Consider the following 13,698-nt stretch of genomic DNA (forward strand, 5'->3'; position numbering starts at 1 on the left):
CGACAGGAGATTGAGGTTGCTTGAGAATGCGAAATAGAGCTGCTTTGCATGCTATCTGAACTGTTGTCGACAATTCTTTGTAACTTTGGATGGACTGTTGAGTTCACGCAAGGTAGTAATGTGAGAGAAGGAAAACTGAATGTATTTATAGGAGTTGAATCCTCTTTTTTTTAATCGAGAATGCTATGACTTAAATGGAAGTTTAGGGTACGCAACAAAATAATATAAATAATAAAATAAAAACACACGGTTTGGAATAAGAAAATATGGACAAATGAGTAAGTTAAGTCCTGAAAGTGCTTATTTCTTCTCTTGCAAGAAAAGTTCTTTTTTTAGAGAGTTTTTATCTTGCTTATTATTTTCCACCTTTAAGAAAAGTGTTTTGATTGTGTTGAAGCTCGAACAAGAAATTTTCTCCTAGAAAGCTAATTAAGTGATTCATCCCGCGATAAAAGATGGGGTTAAGTGGGATATGCTTCATATCCCTCGGAAGGAAAAGACATTAAATGATGGGAGCTTTCCTAACTATGTGTAAATTCATGCCCAAAACCTAAAGAAGTTGGATAATTACCCAATTACACTGAAATAAAATAAATTTTTATTTTATATGAGATATGTTGATGCACAAAATCAGTGAGACTTTGAAACAACGTAAAATGTCAAGTTTGTGACCTTCGCTTAGTTGCTCTGGTCACCTGGTGTGAATGATATGTAAATAGATCTGCACACACAAGATGTATATGGTTCATCCTAAGTCTGGCTACGTCCACGGATACAATAATGAAGGGTTTACACAACTACATAAGTTTAAGTATAATTATCATCAATGAGTTCTAATGACTAGTTTAAGTACAATAATGACATTTGGAATTAACTGTAGGAGAATGGTATTCTTGTATAGTTGATGAGAGTCTCTAGCTTTCGTCCACGATCGATGTGGGACTCTATGAGCTTTATTCTGACGTTGACATGTGTCGTGCTGTAATTGGCCTCTTGGTTGAAGGGAAACTCTTGGCGCTTTGGTAGGGGTGCCTCAACATGAACTTCTCAGTTGGTCAAGTATAATACAAACAAGATATAAAAGTTAGCTTTCTTATTTTTTGCAAAAGAAAAAAGTTATGAATCGAGGAAAACTCATGTTTGCTAAAATTTTTATTTGTTGGTGTTACAAGCATTACTCATAGAAGTCATTTTAGAAACGCACAAAACATGTTTCACGCCGTCTAGGGCCTACCGACTTGGACCGGCCCATGCAATGCCGTGAATTCGGTTCAAGCTTTGAGACCATTGGACCACCCTAGAGACCCACCGACCAAAAAATTAGAGAAAAACTAATGAAAATTGCTTGAAAAGTTTTAGTTTTAATAAAATAAAATAAAAAAAATCATGTTATAAGTTTTGTTTAATGATTGGTACAAGGATTAAGGCAGTCAAACTAAAAATAGTCTAACTATAATAAATTATGATTTTTTTATTTTACCCCTAACTTTTTTAGGTTAAGTTCTAGATTTTCGTCGTTAATAGAGTTCATTGTTGTTTTGCAGACCTTCTTCTTTTTCTTTGAAACCAAAATATAGATCCTCATGCTATTTAATTTATATTTTGTATTATTTTGTTGAAATGTGATCGTCGTTATTATTTATAGTGTATTCGAGATACTGTTTTTCAATTTTTCTTCATCAGTGGAGCTCATCGTTTGTTTCTCCAAAAAAATAAATTTGAGATCTGCATGTTATTCAATAATAATGACGGGTCACTGTTTCTGGATTTAAATGAAATAGACACACTATTTCTTAAATGTAAGCTAGAAAATAAATAGTGAAATTCATTGTATTTGGATTCAAAGCAAAATAAGCACTATATTTCTTAAATACAATCAACTAATGCATGAAAGAAAAGAAAGAGTCAAATGTTAAAACATAGATTGTTTCTGGAATCTAAGTCATTGTTTCTGGATTTTCGTTTTTTTTTCTAGATACAGTGTTTGTTTGTGCACAGACAAAACAAACATTGTATCTGATTTTTTTTTTTTTTTTCCAGAAACATTGTTATGTTTTGGATTCTCCATAAATAGTTTTATGTTTTGGTTCTTTCTATACATTTTATACAAAGAAAAATGATGAGACTAAGACCCAAATGTTCTAATCTATCATGATTAAGGACAGAGTCAAATATATAATGGCTTGAATTCAAAATTAAATTGACATGTATAAAATAATGTAAATTTGTTGTTCACTTAAAGTCTGCATTTTGAGAACCTGTGAGGTCCTCAAAATAAATGCCTTCACATTAATCTAATGGTAAATTAACTTACAAACTTAAACCATTATGATTCAAATTTTACACCGTCATTGGAAAATTTGAATTCTCTTTCAAGCTTCTCTAAAAGGACTTTGCTATATATAGCCACAAAATTCTAGGGTTTCGGTATACAATTCCAATCCAAATGAATAGATGGAGTACGGATGCCTTTATATGGTTTGTTTTGCATAAAGGTTCTTGGTGGTCAAATTAAGGTTTCTTTTGTGGCTGGAAAAAAACTCAAAGAGAGAGAGAGATGGGGTGAAGATTCTAGGATTTTGATTTTGCGACACGAAAAGTTTATCACTCATGGAAGAAGCTCTGCCGTTGGAAGTTGTTCACGCTTGAACTTCTTGGTTTCTCCCGCTGGAAGGATTTTGGTTTAGATGCTTTGACTTCTTTCTTTTTGTTTTGAATGATTTTTTATTAAATTTTGAGCCATTTTGGTTAAATAATATTTTGAGATGATTTTTGATTAAATATTTCTTGATCCAAATCCTTTTCATTAATGCTCCTAAAAAATAATCATAACTTCAAAATCGTTGAATAATACTATGAATTCTCTTATTTTTTACCTTTTTATAAATGAAAAATTTTGGCAAATTTGACCCTGAATTCCGGCTAGGTAAGGCTGACTCACCTTATACGCATGGACGCGCCCAGAAAATTGGAGGCTACAGTAAGGTAACATGCCCATCACACGAGGGCTGACTGGACGTGGGGCTTTCCCCTGACGAGAATGCCCCCCCCCCCACCACCAACAAAAAAAAAAAAAAAAAAAAGAGCCAACAACTCTTTTCGAACCGTTGGTTTTAATAATTGGACCGTTGGATTCAAACCTATTTAATTTTTGGATTAACCTCTATTTACTACTTTCAAGTTTCGTGGTTTTCAATATTTCCCAGAGTCATTCCTAAAGTGATAATTTTGGGACAGTCTCATACATCTGTTAAGTTTTCCGTTAAAACTTCTGTTAGATGATGACATGACATCCACGTAGACAATTACTGGGCGCCACATGTCAATATAGATCCACTTTAATATTAAAAAATTATAAAAAAAATTTAAAAAAAAAACACAAAAAAAAAAAAAAAAAATTAAAACGTCTGTACCCATCTTCTTCCCTGCACCCTCTCCCTCCCTTCCCTCTTCTGCAACCCCACTCCTTCCCTCCCTTCTCTCTTCTACACCTGCACCTGCACCTGCACCACCACCCTCCCTTCTCTCCTCTGCAACCCGTACCCACCCTCCCCGCACACCCAATCAAAAAAAACAAAAAACAAACATACATCTGTACCCACCTTCTCCCCCGCTCGTCTGTACCTCAGATTTTCTTCAACGAGAAGCAGTTCGAAGGACTGGTGGCGCTCATCTCGCTAAGGAACAGCGGCGGATTTGACCAGCGGTTGAAGGAGATGCTCAGCTCGAAATGTCCCGACGAGGTGCCTCCGCCGTCGGTTTACGGATCGACGATCTGGATGAGGGGGAGTTGACGGACCAGATGATGGGTATAGTTAGGGTGTTGCGACTGAAGTTGTCGATTCAGGACTGTCTGATGAAGATGAAAATCGTCAAGAAATGCTTCGCCGGGAGCGAGATGGTGGAGGTCCTCATTAGGGTTTTGGGTCAACTGGATTTTGTTGGGTTGGGTGTGCGGGGAGGGTGGGTACGGGTTGCAGAGGAGAGAAGGGAGGGTGATGGTCAGGTGCAGAAGAGAGAAGGGAGGGTGATGGTGCAGGTGCAGAAGAAAGAAGGGAGGGTGATGGTGCAGGTGCAGAAGAAAGAAGGGATGGTGGTGGTGGGGTTGCAGAAGAGGGAAGGGAGGGAGAGGGTGCAGGGAAGAAGATGGGTACGGACGTTTTAATTATTTATTTTTTTTTTTTTTTTTTTTTGTGTTTTTTTTAAATTTTTTAATATTGAAGTGGGTCCATATTGACATGTGGCGGTCATTAATTGTCTACGCGAGCGTCACGTTATCATTTAACAGAAGTTCTAATAGAAAACTTAAAAGATGTATGAGACTATCCCAAAATTAACACTTTAGGTATGACTCTGGGACGAAAAAAACTTAATGTATTAAATGTTGAAAACCACGAAACTTAAGGATAATAAACAGAGATTAACCCTTAATTTTTTTATTTTTAAAATTTTAAATCCAATGCTGAAATTGAATATGATTAAATTTAATGGTAAAAAAAAAAATCAAGCAACTCAAAAATAAATCCAACGACTAAAACAATTAAAAATTTTATTTAAATCAAAATTCACCAAAAAAAAATCGTTGGGTCAATTCAATGAATTTTCAAATTTTATTAGAATCTAAATATAGTTAAAATGTTAAAAAATATATATATATATAAATTATGATAATCTATATAAATGTTATTTTAAATTTAGTCTCAATTGATTTAATAATTTCGAGATAAAATTTTAACCCATAACCATTGGAGAAGAACAACTGTTTCTTAGTTAAAAATTCTAGGTTTTAACCCCCCAAAAATTGAAGATGATCCAACAACAAAAAAATAGAATGGATATCAAATGAACCCTAAATAAAAAATAATTGGAGCAATAAAGAGTAACCCTAAGATTTCCAGGACCACTTAATAAAAAAGATTTCTACGCGTACATGTGTCTCCATGGGAAATTAAGTTAAAGTTGTACCTATAAACATTGATAAAGAATGACAGGAGCTAAGCTTTCATTGAGAAATCCTTCAACTTCAAGGATGAAGCATCATGGCTCCTTGATGAGGGGTTTTCTGTACAAATCCTGATACAACCAATATATTTTCACAAGTATTTGGGGCCTATCATTTTTATTCTACACATAACAGAAGCCCCTGCCACTGTATTTTGTCAAGTTGGCGTGCCGAAAAACCGCTCTCATGTAACTAATAACAAGTGGTGTATTTGCAAGTTAATGACTTGTAAGGCATTGAAGTGAGACCAGAGAATGGTCGGGTAAATCGAAGTATCACTCTGTTCTAAAGCTCTGTAGACTTGGAAATATCACCAGTTCAACAGTGTCAGCCAACGTCAAAAAGAATCGCCCTCTCTTTTGTCCCTGAATTAAACCAGAGGAAACCAAGTCAGAAATGAAGAAGGAAGAAAAGAGATTTACAGCTGACAGTGAGAAAATAAAAACTGCTTCATGGAAACGAAAGAAATATACACACTTCCAACAATTTTCCTAAACGGGAGTTGAAATTGTATCACTTCGGATTCTGGATGTCGGATTAACTGATTCAATACCACCAATGTTTTAATGGACTTTACAGATCTTTTTTTTAAATTTTGACTTTACTGTAAGAAAGTGCAAAAGATTGCTTGGCTCTTTTCTAACTTTTGCAACAAAGGCTACACAACGAAATGAACGAGGAAATAGATCTAACTTAAAAATCCAGAATGAAAGAATGACAACTTTGATTCCTTTCTCTGAAAACCAAAAATCTATCAATTACTTCTGCAAGCTTGTCCTTTATCTCACAAGGTATGTAATTCAAAATATAATGGTAGGATAAAATCGAACGACCAGATAATCTACAATCATAATTCACTCCTTGGCTAAGCAATTCTATGTCATATAGCGATCTTGCATTCAGAGACGTCTAAAATAGAAGAACAGTTTACCAAGTGCGAACAATACATACTAATTATAAAAAGGACGACACCAAAGGTCATAAAATTTTATTTGATGATAGCATTTTAAGAAACTAGATCAGAGACAAATAAGTTCAAGAACAATGATAAGAAAATTGTACCTTACAATGCATGCCCTAGGTCACAACCATCTTTGTTAGCTGCCATTTGCAGATAACTCCACGGACATAGAATTAGCATCATACTCTTCATCACATGTAAACTCAAGCTGTTTCTCCACAGACTTGAAAACGGCAGTCCTCCTGGCTCTTAACCGGTATGGTGGAGATGCATTAAACGCCTTACCATTAGGCCCAATGGTACTGATACCATTACTAGTTGGACTCTCACATAAACTTCCATCTTGAGATCCAGAAACTTCTGCACTGTTTTTGTGTTCACTAGAAACATTAAGCATTTCCCTGACTGATTCACAATCCACTATTGCAACTTTATTACGAGGCGATTGTCCTTGGCCAATGGTCTTTCTCTTTCGCAAAATGGAAGGAGTATTGGGGAAGGTCTTGGCAGCTATTTTCAAAATTGATTCAGGACTTTGATTACATAAACCACTGCCCTTCACACAAGGAGGAGTGAAGAAACTTATAGGTGATAAATTTGGACTAGAGGTGTAATCATTCTGCAAGCGATGCATGCTTGAAAAACCTGAATTGAATTGGACAGAGCTTTCCAGCGGTGGTGGCTCATAGTATAAGGAACCATAGCTTGGAGTTTCAAACGGAAAAGATGTTGTCTTAACTTTGTCTTCGTCCATTTGGTTGTTAAATCCACAATTCTCAGACTCTGCCCGGCCATTACTGACAGAACTCTCAATCTGAGGCTTTCTTTTTACTCCAAAATTATCATACTTTGGCCCTGAGTCTGAGTTAGAGCAACTAAGATCCATAAAGGATAATCTCAGGTTATCACCTTCAGAATCTGCAAATTCATTTGGGTGAACACTTAATGAAGCACCCATATCCTGAGGTGGGGCGGCGGACTCGAACTGATCCTTTCCATCTTCATCTAGCTTAGACATGTCTGCATTTCCAGATGATGTCTGAGCAGTTGAATCTGATCCTTTAGTTGAACAAACAAGTATTTTTTTAGTTGCATTGGATCTTGGCTCTTTGGCACCACACTTTGGAGGTGGTGGAAGTGTCCCAGTAGTCAAATATGAGTCAAGTTTTTTCTTCAAGGAACTATTCCAATGATTCTTTATTGCATTATCAGTCCTGCAAACACATCGTTAAGTTACATACAACATTTGGCATAGTAAACAATGGTTTCCAAGTTATATACAACAAAAATAAAGAACTTGGTAACAGTGGTTTCCAATTTATAAGATTAATTTTTAAGGTAACAGTGGTTTCCAGACGGCAACATTAGCACTACTCATTGAAATTGGGAGTTTCCCTCATAAAGTTTTAACCGAAAGTTGGGTATAAGACCACAATTCAGAAGTTTTTGATGTCACAATTTAGCAATGATCCTTGAAATTTGTTATATCTATATGTTGCTGCTCTAATTAGCACCTCAACTTCATTCGTAAACGACAAATCAAACAAGAAACATACCTTCCAGGTAAAACCTTCGCTATTTCGGCCCACTTGTTCCCATGCATCTGGTGGGCCTTCATAAGAGCTAATTCCTCTTCCAACGTCCAAGCCTCCTTCTTTATATCAGGATTCAAATGATTGTGCCACCTGAAGAGAAAAAATGGTTCAATGTTTATAAAAGCAGTGACCAAGCCAACGGAAAGAAAAACATTAAAATTTATACAGCATCATACAAAACTATTTAAGCAACAAATGGCATAAATGTTAATTCCAGAGCAAAATAGCACTTTTAGGAACATGTGATCAGTCAGGTAAGTACAATAGTGGTCAAAATTTCCAGGATCACATATGACAATAACATAAGAACTTATTAGTAACTATAGGTCGATGGTATCAGACAAAAAGCATCATGATAATTCAAAACTTATGAAGGTTACCTCTCTCGGCATTGTTTCCCTATCCGACCAGGTAAAGACTTTGCTATCAATGACCATTTTGTAGGTCCATACTTTGCTACCAGTTCAATTATTTTATCATCCTCCTACAAACCAAAACATTTTAGAGAAAGTTGAAATTTTGAATCAAAACTGCAAGAATATATTAAGAAAAACAAGTATGGTATCAGGTTCCAACCTCTTGAGTCCACGGTCCTTTAACAAGTTCTGGATTAAGAACCTTCTGCCATCTATGCAGACACTGCACTTCGGATCTATCAGGAAAAAATTCAGCTGCATACACATTGTTCAATTTCAAATATTAGATTGGTTTCCTGAATATTAGGTACAACAGAAAATTCACAACATAGGTAAATAGAAAATCAGGCAATTAAATGAACAGTCACGTTTCAAACTCTTGGGACATCTATCATGGGTTTGCTTTGAACTTTCAGAGCTCTGACTATATGCTTATCATTCGACCAAAATTAGATTTATTTTAATTTATCAAGATCTCTATTACTAAAAAGATTAGGCGAACACATTGCCTGAGCAGACTAACTGCTACCTAAAAACACCATAGCTACGGAAAGATGTAACTACACAAAATCCACCCAAAAGATGCATTCTAAAACTGTCTTGGAAACCAACAACGTAAATCAGAAACACTACTCAGGCAACAGATGTACCTATTTTCTTCCAACTCTTCCCATTGAAAGCAGCAACGGCATTCCTTAATGTCTCGTCCTGTGGTCATCCAACATTTATTAAAAGTTAGACTCATGCAATGAAAAGAGTTGTGACTAAATAACCAGGATCAGCATGCTAATCCATAACTGTAACTGTTTAGTCAAAACAACAATTTATTTTGATCTAATTGCCCAGTTTCATTTGTTTTTTGTGGATCATAGCAGCAACACAACGTATGAAAACGGGTGCTGATAACAAAAGTAATACAACCAGTTAGTCTAAAAGCAATGAAAGATTCAAGAATTTCAAGATAGATGTTTTGATGACCGAGTAATGAACGTCTCCCTCCAGTAACAAACACGAAAAACGTACATGCTTCTAGCTGACAATACAAACAAGTGAATATAAGTACAAAATGAAACGCTGACCTCTTGTGGAGTCCAACCGCCTTTGGCTCTCCTAATAGGACCACTAGTTCTCCTGAAAGGTGAAAAAACACATTTCAGTTCACTGGCCACAAAACTTTCAATGACAATTATAAGCTATGCATAATGGTCAAAAGGAAAATTAAATTAGCAGATCGATTTCCAGCTGGTAAGGATACAAAAATCCATTGAAAACCATATAATTTCTAAAAGCAGATGCATGGAACTAAAGATGAACATCGAATTTGTAATTGAATTGTTTTCAAATAGAGAACGTCAATATAGTTGTAACTAAATCACAGCTATTAAGGATTGAGGGAAAGTACCGTTGAGTTGGAGAAGCAGATGCTGGGCTGCAAGCCTCTGTGGACTTGATAATAGCACTGCCACTGCCTTCAGATACAGACGAGCTCGATGTAGCCATGGATTGCTTATTCTCAAGGCAACACTCCTCTAATTTTGCCCCAGCCATCTCCTCCTAAAAATAATCTCGAAAATCCAATATCCCAATCAATAAATAGATACACAAACACACAAATACAAAACATAACCTCCAAGAGAAACCCCTAAACCAAATCGAAAACACCTAACACCCCCGAACTTAACTCCAAAATCTCCAAAACCCTACCGCCATAGACCCAAACAAGGAAGACCCAGATCTTAAAAACTCGTGTTCAGATAAAAAAAAACTGCAAATTAACACAATTCTTCTAGGGCTTTTATTGAAAACCCAAAAACCCCAACACGAATCAAAGCAATTTGAAGTCTAAGAAATCGTAAAAACTTGATCGAACCCAGTGGAAAATCATTGAAAAGCAAAAAAACAAAAACAAGAACAAGAGTTTTCAAAAACAAAAAAAAAGGATTTTTCTGAAAAGGTAAGAGTTACCTCTGCTTGCGAAGAAGTGGCGGGAATCGAAATCGAGCTCATCGATTAAACCCAATAGAATTTCAGAACCCTTCTTCTCTGAAACATGAAAGAGGAGAGCTTTTTAGTTTCGAAAAATCCTCGCCCGTTGAAACGATGAGAGAGAGAACAGAGGTTAGAACCTAGAGGAAATAATATTTAAATACTTTAAAAAAAAATGTTTAGAAAATTTTATAACGAATATGTATGCACCGACGTCTCCGTTAATTACCGTTACCGAAAGAGGTATGAGTTTTTGCGAGGTTTAGGAAACCCTGTCAGTTAACGGCGGATGACGGCGTGCTGGGAACGTTAGCCAAAAGTTTGAACCTCAAACGGCACTCTGAGCCCCTTTGTTAAATGTCGAACACGTTTGGAGCGGTTGGATGAGGGGTTTGATTGCGCGGGGAGTTATGGACCGTTGGATTGGGGAATAAATGGGTCGTCGTTTAAGTGGGTTTTCTTTGGAAAAGAACGTTTTAATTATTAAATGGCGGGTTAGCGTACTAAATGTTGGCTGGAACGCCAGATCAATGGGTGAATGAACGGTGCCTGATGCTGTTTTTTTCTCTCTTTTTGTTGGGTTGTATTATTCTCGTGAATCTGGACCGTTGGTTGGCGGGAAAACCCTCAACGTGACCAATTATTTTGTGCCAGTAGCTTTTTTTTCTCTCTCTACTTTATGTTCTAATTGCACCTTAATTCCTACTGTAATTTTCTGACCATGTCAGATTGCTCCAATTTAAATTCGTAAAAATTGATGAAACTTGAAGCAATCAAACACGTTTGGAAAGGTGTATATATGTTTTGTTGGATCATCTAAGTGATTACAACATTTTTCTCAAATCTGTTACTTTCTGGATTCAAACTTTTTCCGTTTCCCCTTCTCTTATTAAGATTAGTATAAAATATCACTTGTATTCAAAACAAAAAGTATGGAACTGAAAACACCATTGTTTATTTATGATGTTTGAATTAAATAAAATAAGAAGAATCAAATGACATAATAATTAATAAACAGAGATGTTTACAAGGAGAAAATGATGTACAAAAATCGTTTTCGTTTCAAGTGAAATTGTTTTCAAAGCGATTATGAATGGAAAAATGAATGTCTATTTGAGTTTTTGGTCAAAGTGAAGACAGAAAAATGGATTAGCTATGAAATTGATCCCTTTAATTCCTACAGAAAATGAAAGAATTGGTCAGAATAAATTTTTGTCATAGCGAATCCATATTCTACCTTTATTTTGACAAAAAAATGCAAGTGGACATCTAATTCTTCGTTCTGCATTCACTCAATCTGATGATTTATCTTATACAAGCTAACCCTAGACATCAAAGAGGCCTTCAAGACTAGAAGTGTTTAACAAAAATTTGAGAGGGCTTAAATGCGAAAGTGCTTTTTAAATAGAAGTGCTTTTCTAAGTTTTTGTTTTTTTAAAACAAAGTATTCACTTGGGTTTTTAATGAGTTTTTAACCAAAAATCACTTGTGAGCAAGAGAACTTCAAACCATAAGCATTTGACATCTTTATATCCAACTACTTCCCCACAAAGCATCATGGAATCTTTACCAAGAACAACCTCCATCCTTCCTTCAATAACACAACTCAACGTAAAAATTTACATTATCGAATCCCAAATAACAAGCACTAGAAAATTGCATTCCAAGACGATCATCGAAGCACAAAGTTGCCTGCATCACATCATGTTCAATTCAATCCCCTACATCTGCTTGCTCACATTTCTGCCTAATTGCTCATCAAGTTCAAGCAGGGATCTCCGCGCCCGGGAGACCAACTGGCAACTCCTTCATTCACTGTAGGTAATCTCCCTTCAAGTTTCCCTTTCCTAGTCCTAAAGATACTTTCAGAGTCACATCGTAATCTTTATCATCCTTGGCAGAAAGGGGAGAAAGCTCAGAAGTCGACGATTTTACAAACCAATTTTCTTCTCATCCAAATCTAAATCAGTTGGTTGCCTCACTATCAAGATCACTGCCAACCGAGGTCAAGTTCTAAATTAAGGGGAAGAATGGAAGGATCTGTAATGAAAGGTTGCATCAAAGTCTATCAATCCCAAATCCTATATTCTTTTTTTCGCAGTCGGGACTTCATCAATGAACAAAACTACACAATCTCAACTTCTACACTTGCAATGCTGCAGAGGCAAAGAGCCGTTCCTCCTTAACGTTCACAGTCTAACATGTACACAACGAATTTACCACACCAGATATGATACGTGAATAAAAGGGCAAAATCATAAATCATAACCAATTCATATCCAGTTCCAGCTAACTGTAAAACCTCACAATGAATATTTTTTCTTTTGAAAATGTACAAATCTAATCAGTGTAAGAAACACAATTCTAGAATCAAGGCTAAACAAATTGCAACTTCCATAAACCAATTCGAAAGATTTTCAAGACTTCCATACCAAAAAGTGATTCATATATAGAGCTTAGCTCAATCTTGAGTACCAGCTCCTTGATTAAGCTCTGCAAACCTCATGCCAACGCGCATCGAGTGCTTGAGGAACTTCTCAGCGCACCTACGAACGCACGTATCCTCTTGCTTCGTCAGCGCTTTGCGATAAAAGGTGTCTACGCAGTCAGTAAAGCACCTCTCCACCAATGAATTATACATCCTCAGACTGCATTTTTGGACAAACACAACCGAAATCAGTAGGGATGGGCACAGTTCGGTTTGGGCCAGTTCATCATCAAAACCGTGAGCCAAACCCAAGACATATATCCGGTTCGATTCGGTTTTCAAAACATATACTTGATTACATTGGAATCACATCATAGTTTCAAATTTCCTGCTAACAATTAAACATTTAATTTGTGGGTATTTTTCTAAGACTTCAATCTATCATGCACCGTATCAAGAACATGCCTCACTAATCACAAATTACTGAGAACAAATTCAATATTTTCAGGAAAAAAAAAAAAATTAAACAAAAACACTGTATTCCAAAAAAATATTTCAGAAAAACCTGTCTCGAATCTGGAGCTGATCGATCAAGGTGGCCATTCTGTGCTTGTCTTCTTCGGGAAGACCCTCCAAGTCTGCAGACAGCATGCCCTTCTCCATCTTCGTCTTCGTTCGATTTCCCAAAATTTTGGGGTTTAGGGTTTAACGCATATACTATTACGGTCTCTGTCCTAAACCCTTCACATACTTGCGCCGCCTTGCTGACAGGTCCTCAAACGTTTCGGTAATTGAAACTCTGACCAGGGGGCCATTTGGGCCTGGTTGGGAGAGAGTTTCCCTCCGCCGGTCGTATGCGGCTTTGTCTCACAAGTTGTGGGTCCACGGTGGGGGCCCATAGACCAACCAAATTCATGAGAGCGGCTTTTTTTACTTCGAAAATTCATGAGAGCAACTTGATGGCATGGTTATACGGATGAGGATCCTCTTTGGATCATTTTTGTGATGATCTTAGAGTTTTTCATATTATAATCGTTTATCGTACATTATGCAGTTATTGTTCGTTAGATATTATTTGTTTTTAGTTTTAAATAAATAAATTCAAAATAATTTATGATCGCATGATGTACAATAAACGGATAAGATGTGAAGATCTCTAGAATCCCTACAATTTGAATCCGAATTAGATCCAAATCCTAGTTATACTATCAACAAATTGTGTTAATGATACGATGCTATAAATAAGAATTTACACACATTTTTATAATATTGACACCAAATGTCAATATAGTGTTTACTTATATCATAAA

General features: G+C 36.2%; 2 protein-coding genes across 2 annotated transcripts; both read right to left on the bottom strand.

The window, feature by feature from the left end:
• Positions 1-4,894: 4,894 nt before the first annotated feature.
• Positions 4,895-10,105, bottom strand: LOC137745742 (transcription factor MYB3R-3-like). Its single transcript, XM_068485745.1, has 9 exons — positions 9,940-10,105; positions 9,377-9,528; positions 9,054-9,105; positions 8,625-8,682; positions 8,135-8,229; positions 7,939-8,042; positions 7,520-7,648; positions 6,065-7,177; positions 4,895-5,367 (listed from the first exon to the last, which is right to left on the bottom strand). Exons 1-8 carry the CDS (start codon positions 9,979-9,981, stop codon positions 6,100-6,102), a joined length of 1,710 nt encoding a protein of 569 aa, XP_068341846.1. The 5' UTR covers positions 9,982-10,105; the 3' UTR covers positions 4,895-5,367; positions 6,065-6,099.
• Positions 10,106-12,228: 2,123 nt separating this feature from the next.
• On the bottom strand, positions 12,229-13,186 carry LOC137746268 (mitochondrial import inner membrane translocase subunit Tim9-like). The gene is made up of 2 exons (XM_068486343.1): positions 12,954-13,186; positions 12,229-12,608 (listed from the first exon to the last, which is right to left on the bottom strand). The coding sequence occupies exons 1-2, from the start codon at positions 13,049-13,051 to the stop codon at positions 12,422-12,424; spliced, it is 285 nt and encodes a 94-aa protein (XP_068342444.1). The 5' UTR covers positions 13,052-13,186; the 3' UTR covers positions 12,229-12,421.
• Positions 13,187-13,698: the final 512 nt, after the last annotated feature.

Source organism: Pyrus communis, chromosome 9 (assembly GCF_963583255.1).
Source record: "Pyrus communis chromosome 9, drPyrComm1.1, whole genome shotgun sequence".
Classification (NCBI taxonomy): Eukaryota; Viridiplantae; Streptophyta; class Magnoliopsida; order Rosales; family Rosaceae; genus Pyrus; species Pyrus communis.

What these genes read in the sequence shown, in the direction of transcription:
- LOC137745742 (XM_068485745.1), bottom strand. Translation starts at nt 9,981, where the DNA reads ATGAGCTCGATTTCGATTCCCGCCACTTCTTCGCAAGCAGAG. An exon ending in GGGAAACAATGCCGAGAGAG is followed by an intron (nt 7,649 to 7,938) that starts GTAACCTTCATA and finishes TTTTCTCTTCAG; the next exon opens with GTGGCACAATCATTTGAATC. An exon ending in GCGAAGGTTTTACCTGGAAG is followed by an intron (nt 7,178 to 7,519) that starts GTATGTTTCTTG and finishes ATGTGTTTGCAG; the next exon opens with GACTGATAATGCAATAAAGA.
- LOC137746268 (XM_068486343.1), bottom strand. Translation starts at nt 13,051, where the DNA reads ATGGAGAAGGGCATGCTGTCTGCAGACTTGGAGGGTCTTCCCGAAGAA. An exon ending in CAGCTCCAGATTCGAGACAG is followed by an intron (nt 12,609 to 12,953) that starts GTTTTTCTGAAA and finishes CCAAAAATGCAG; the next exon opens with TCTGAGGATGTATAATTCAT.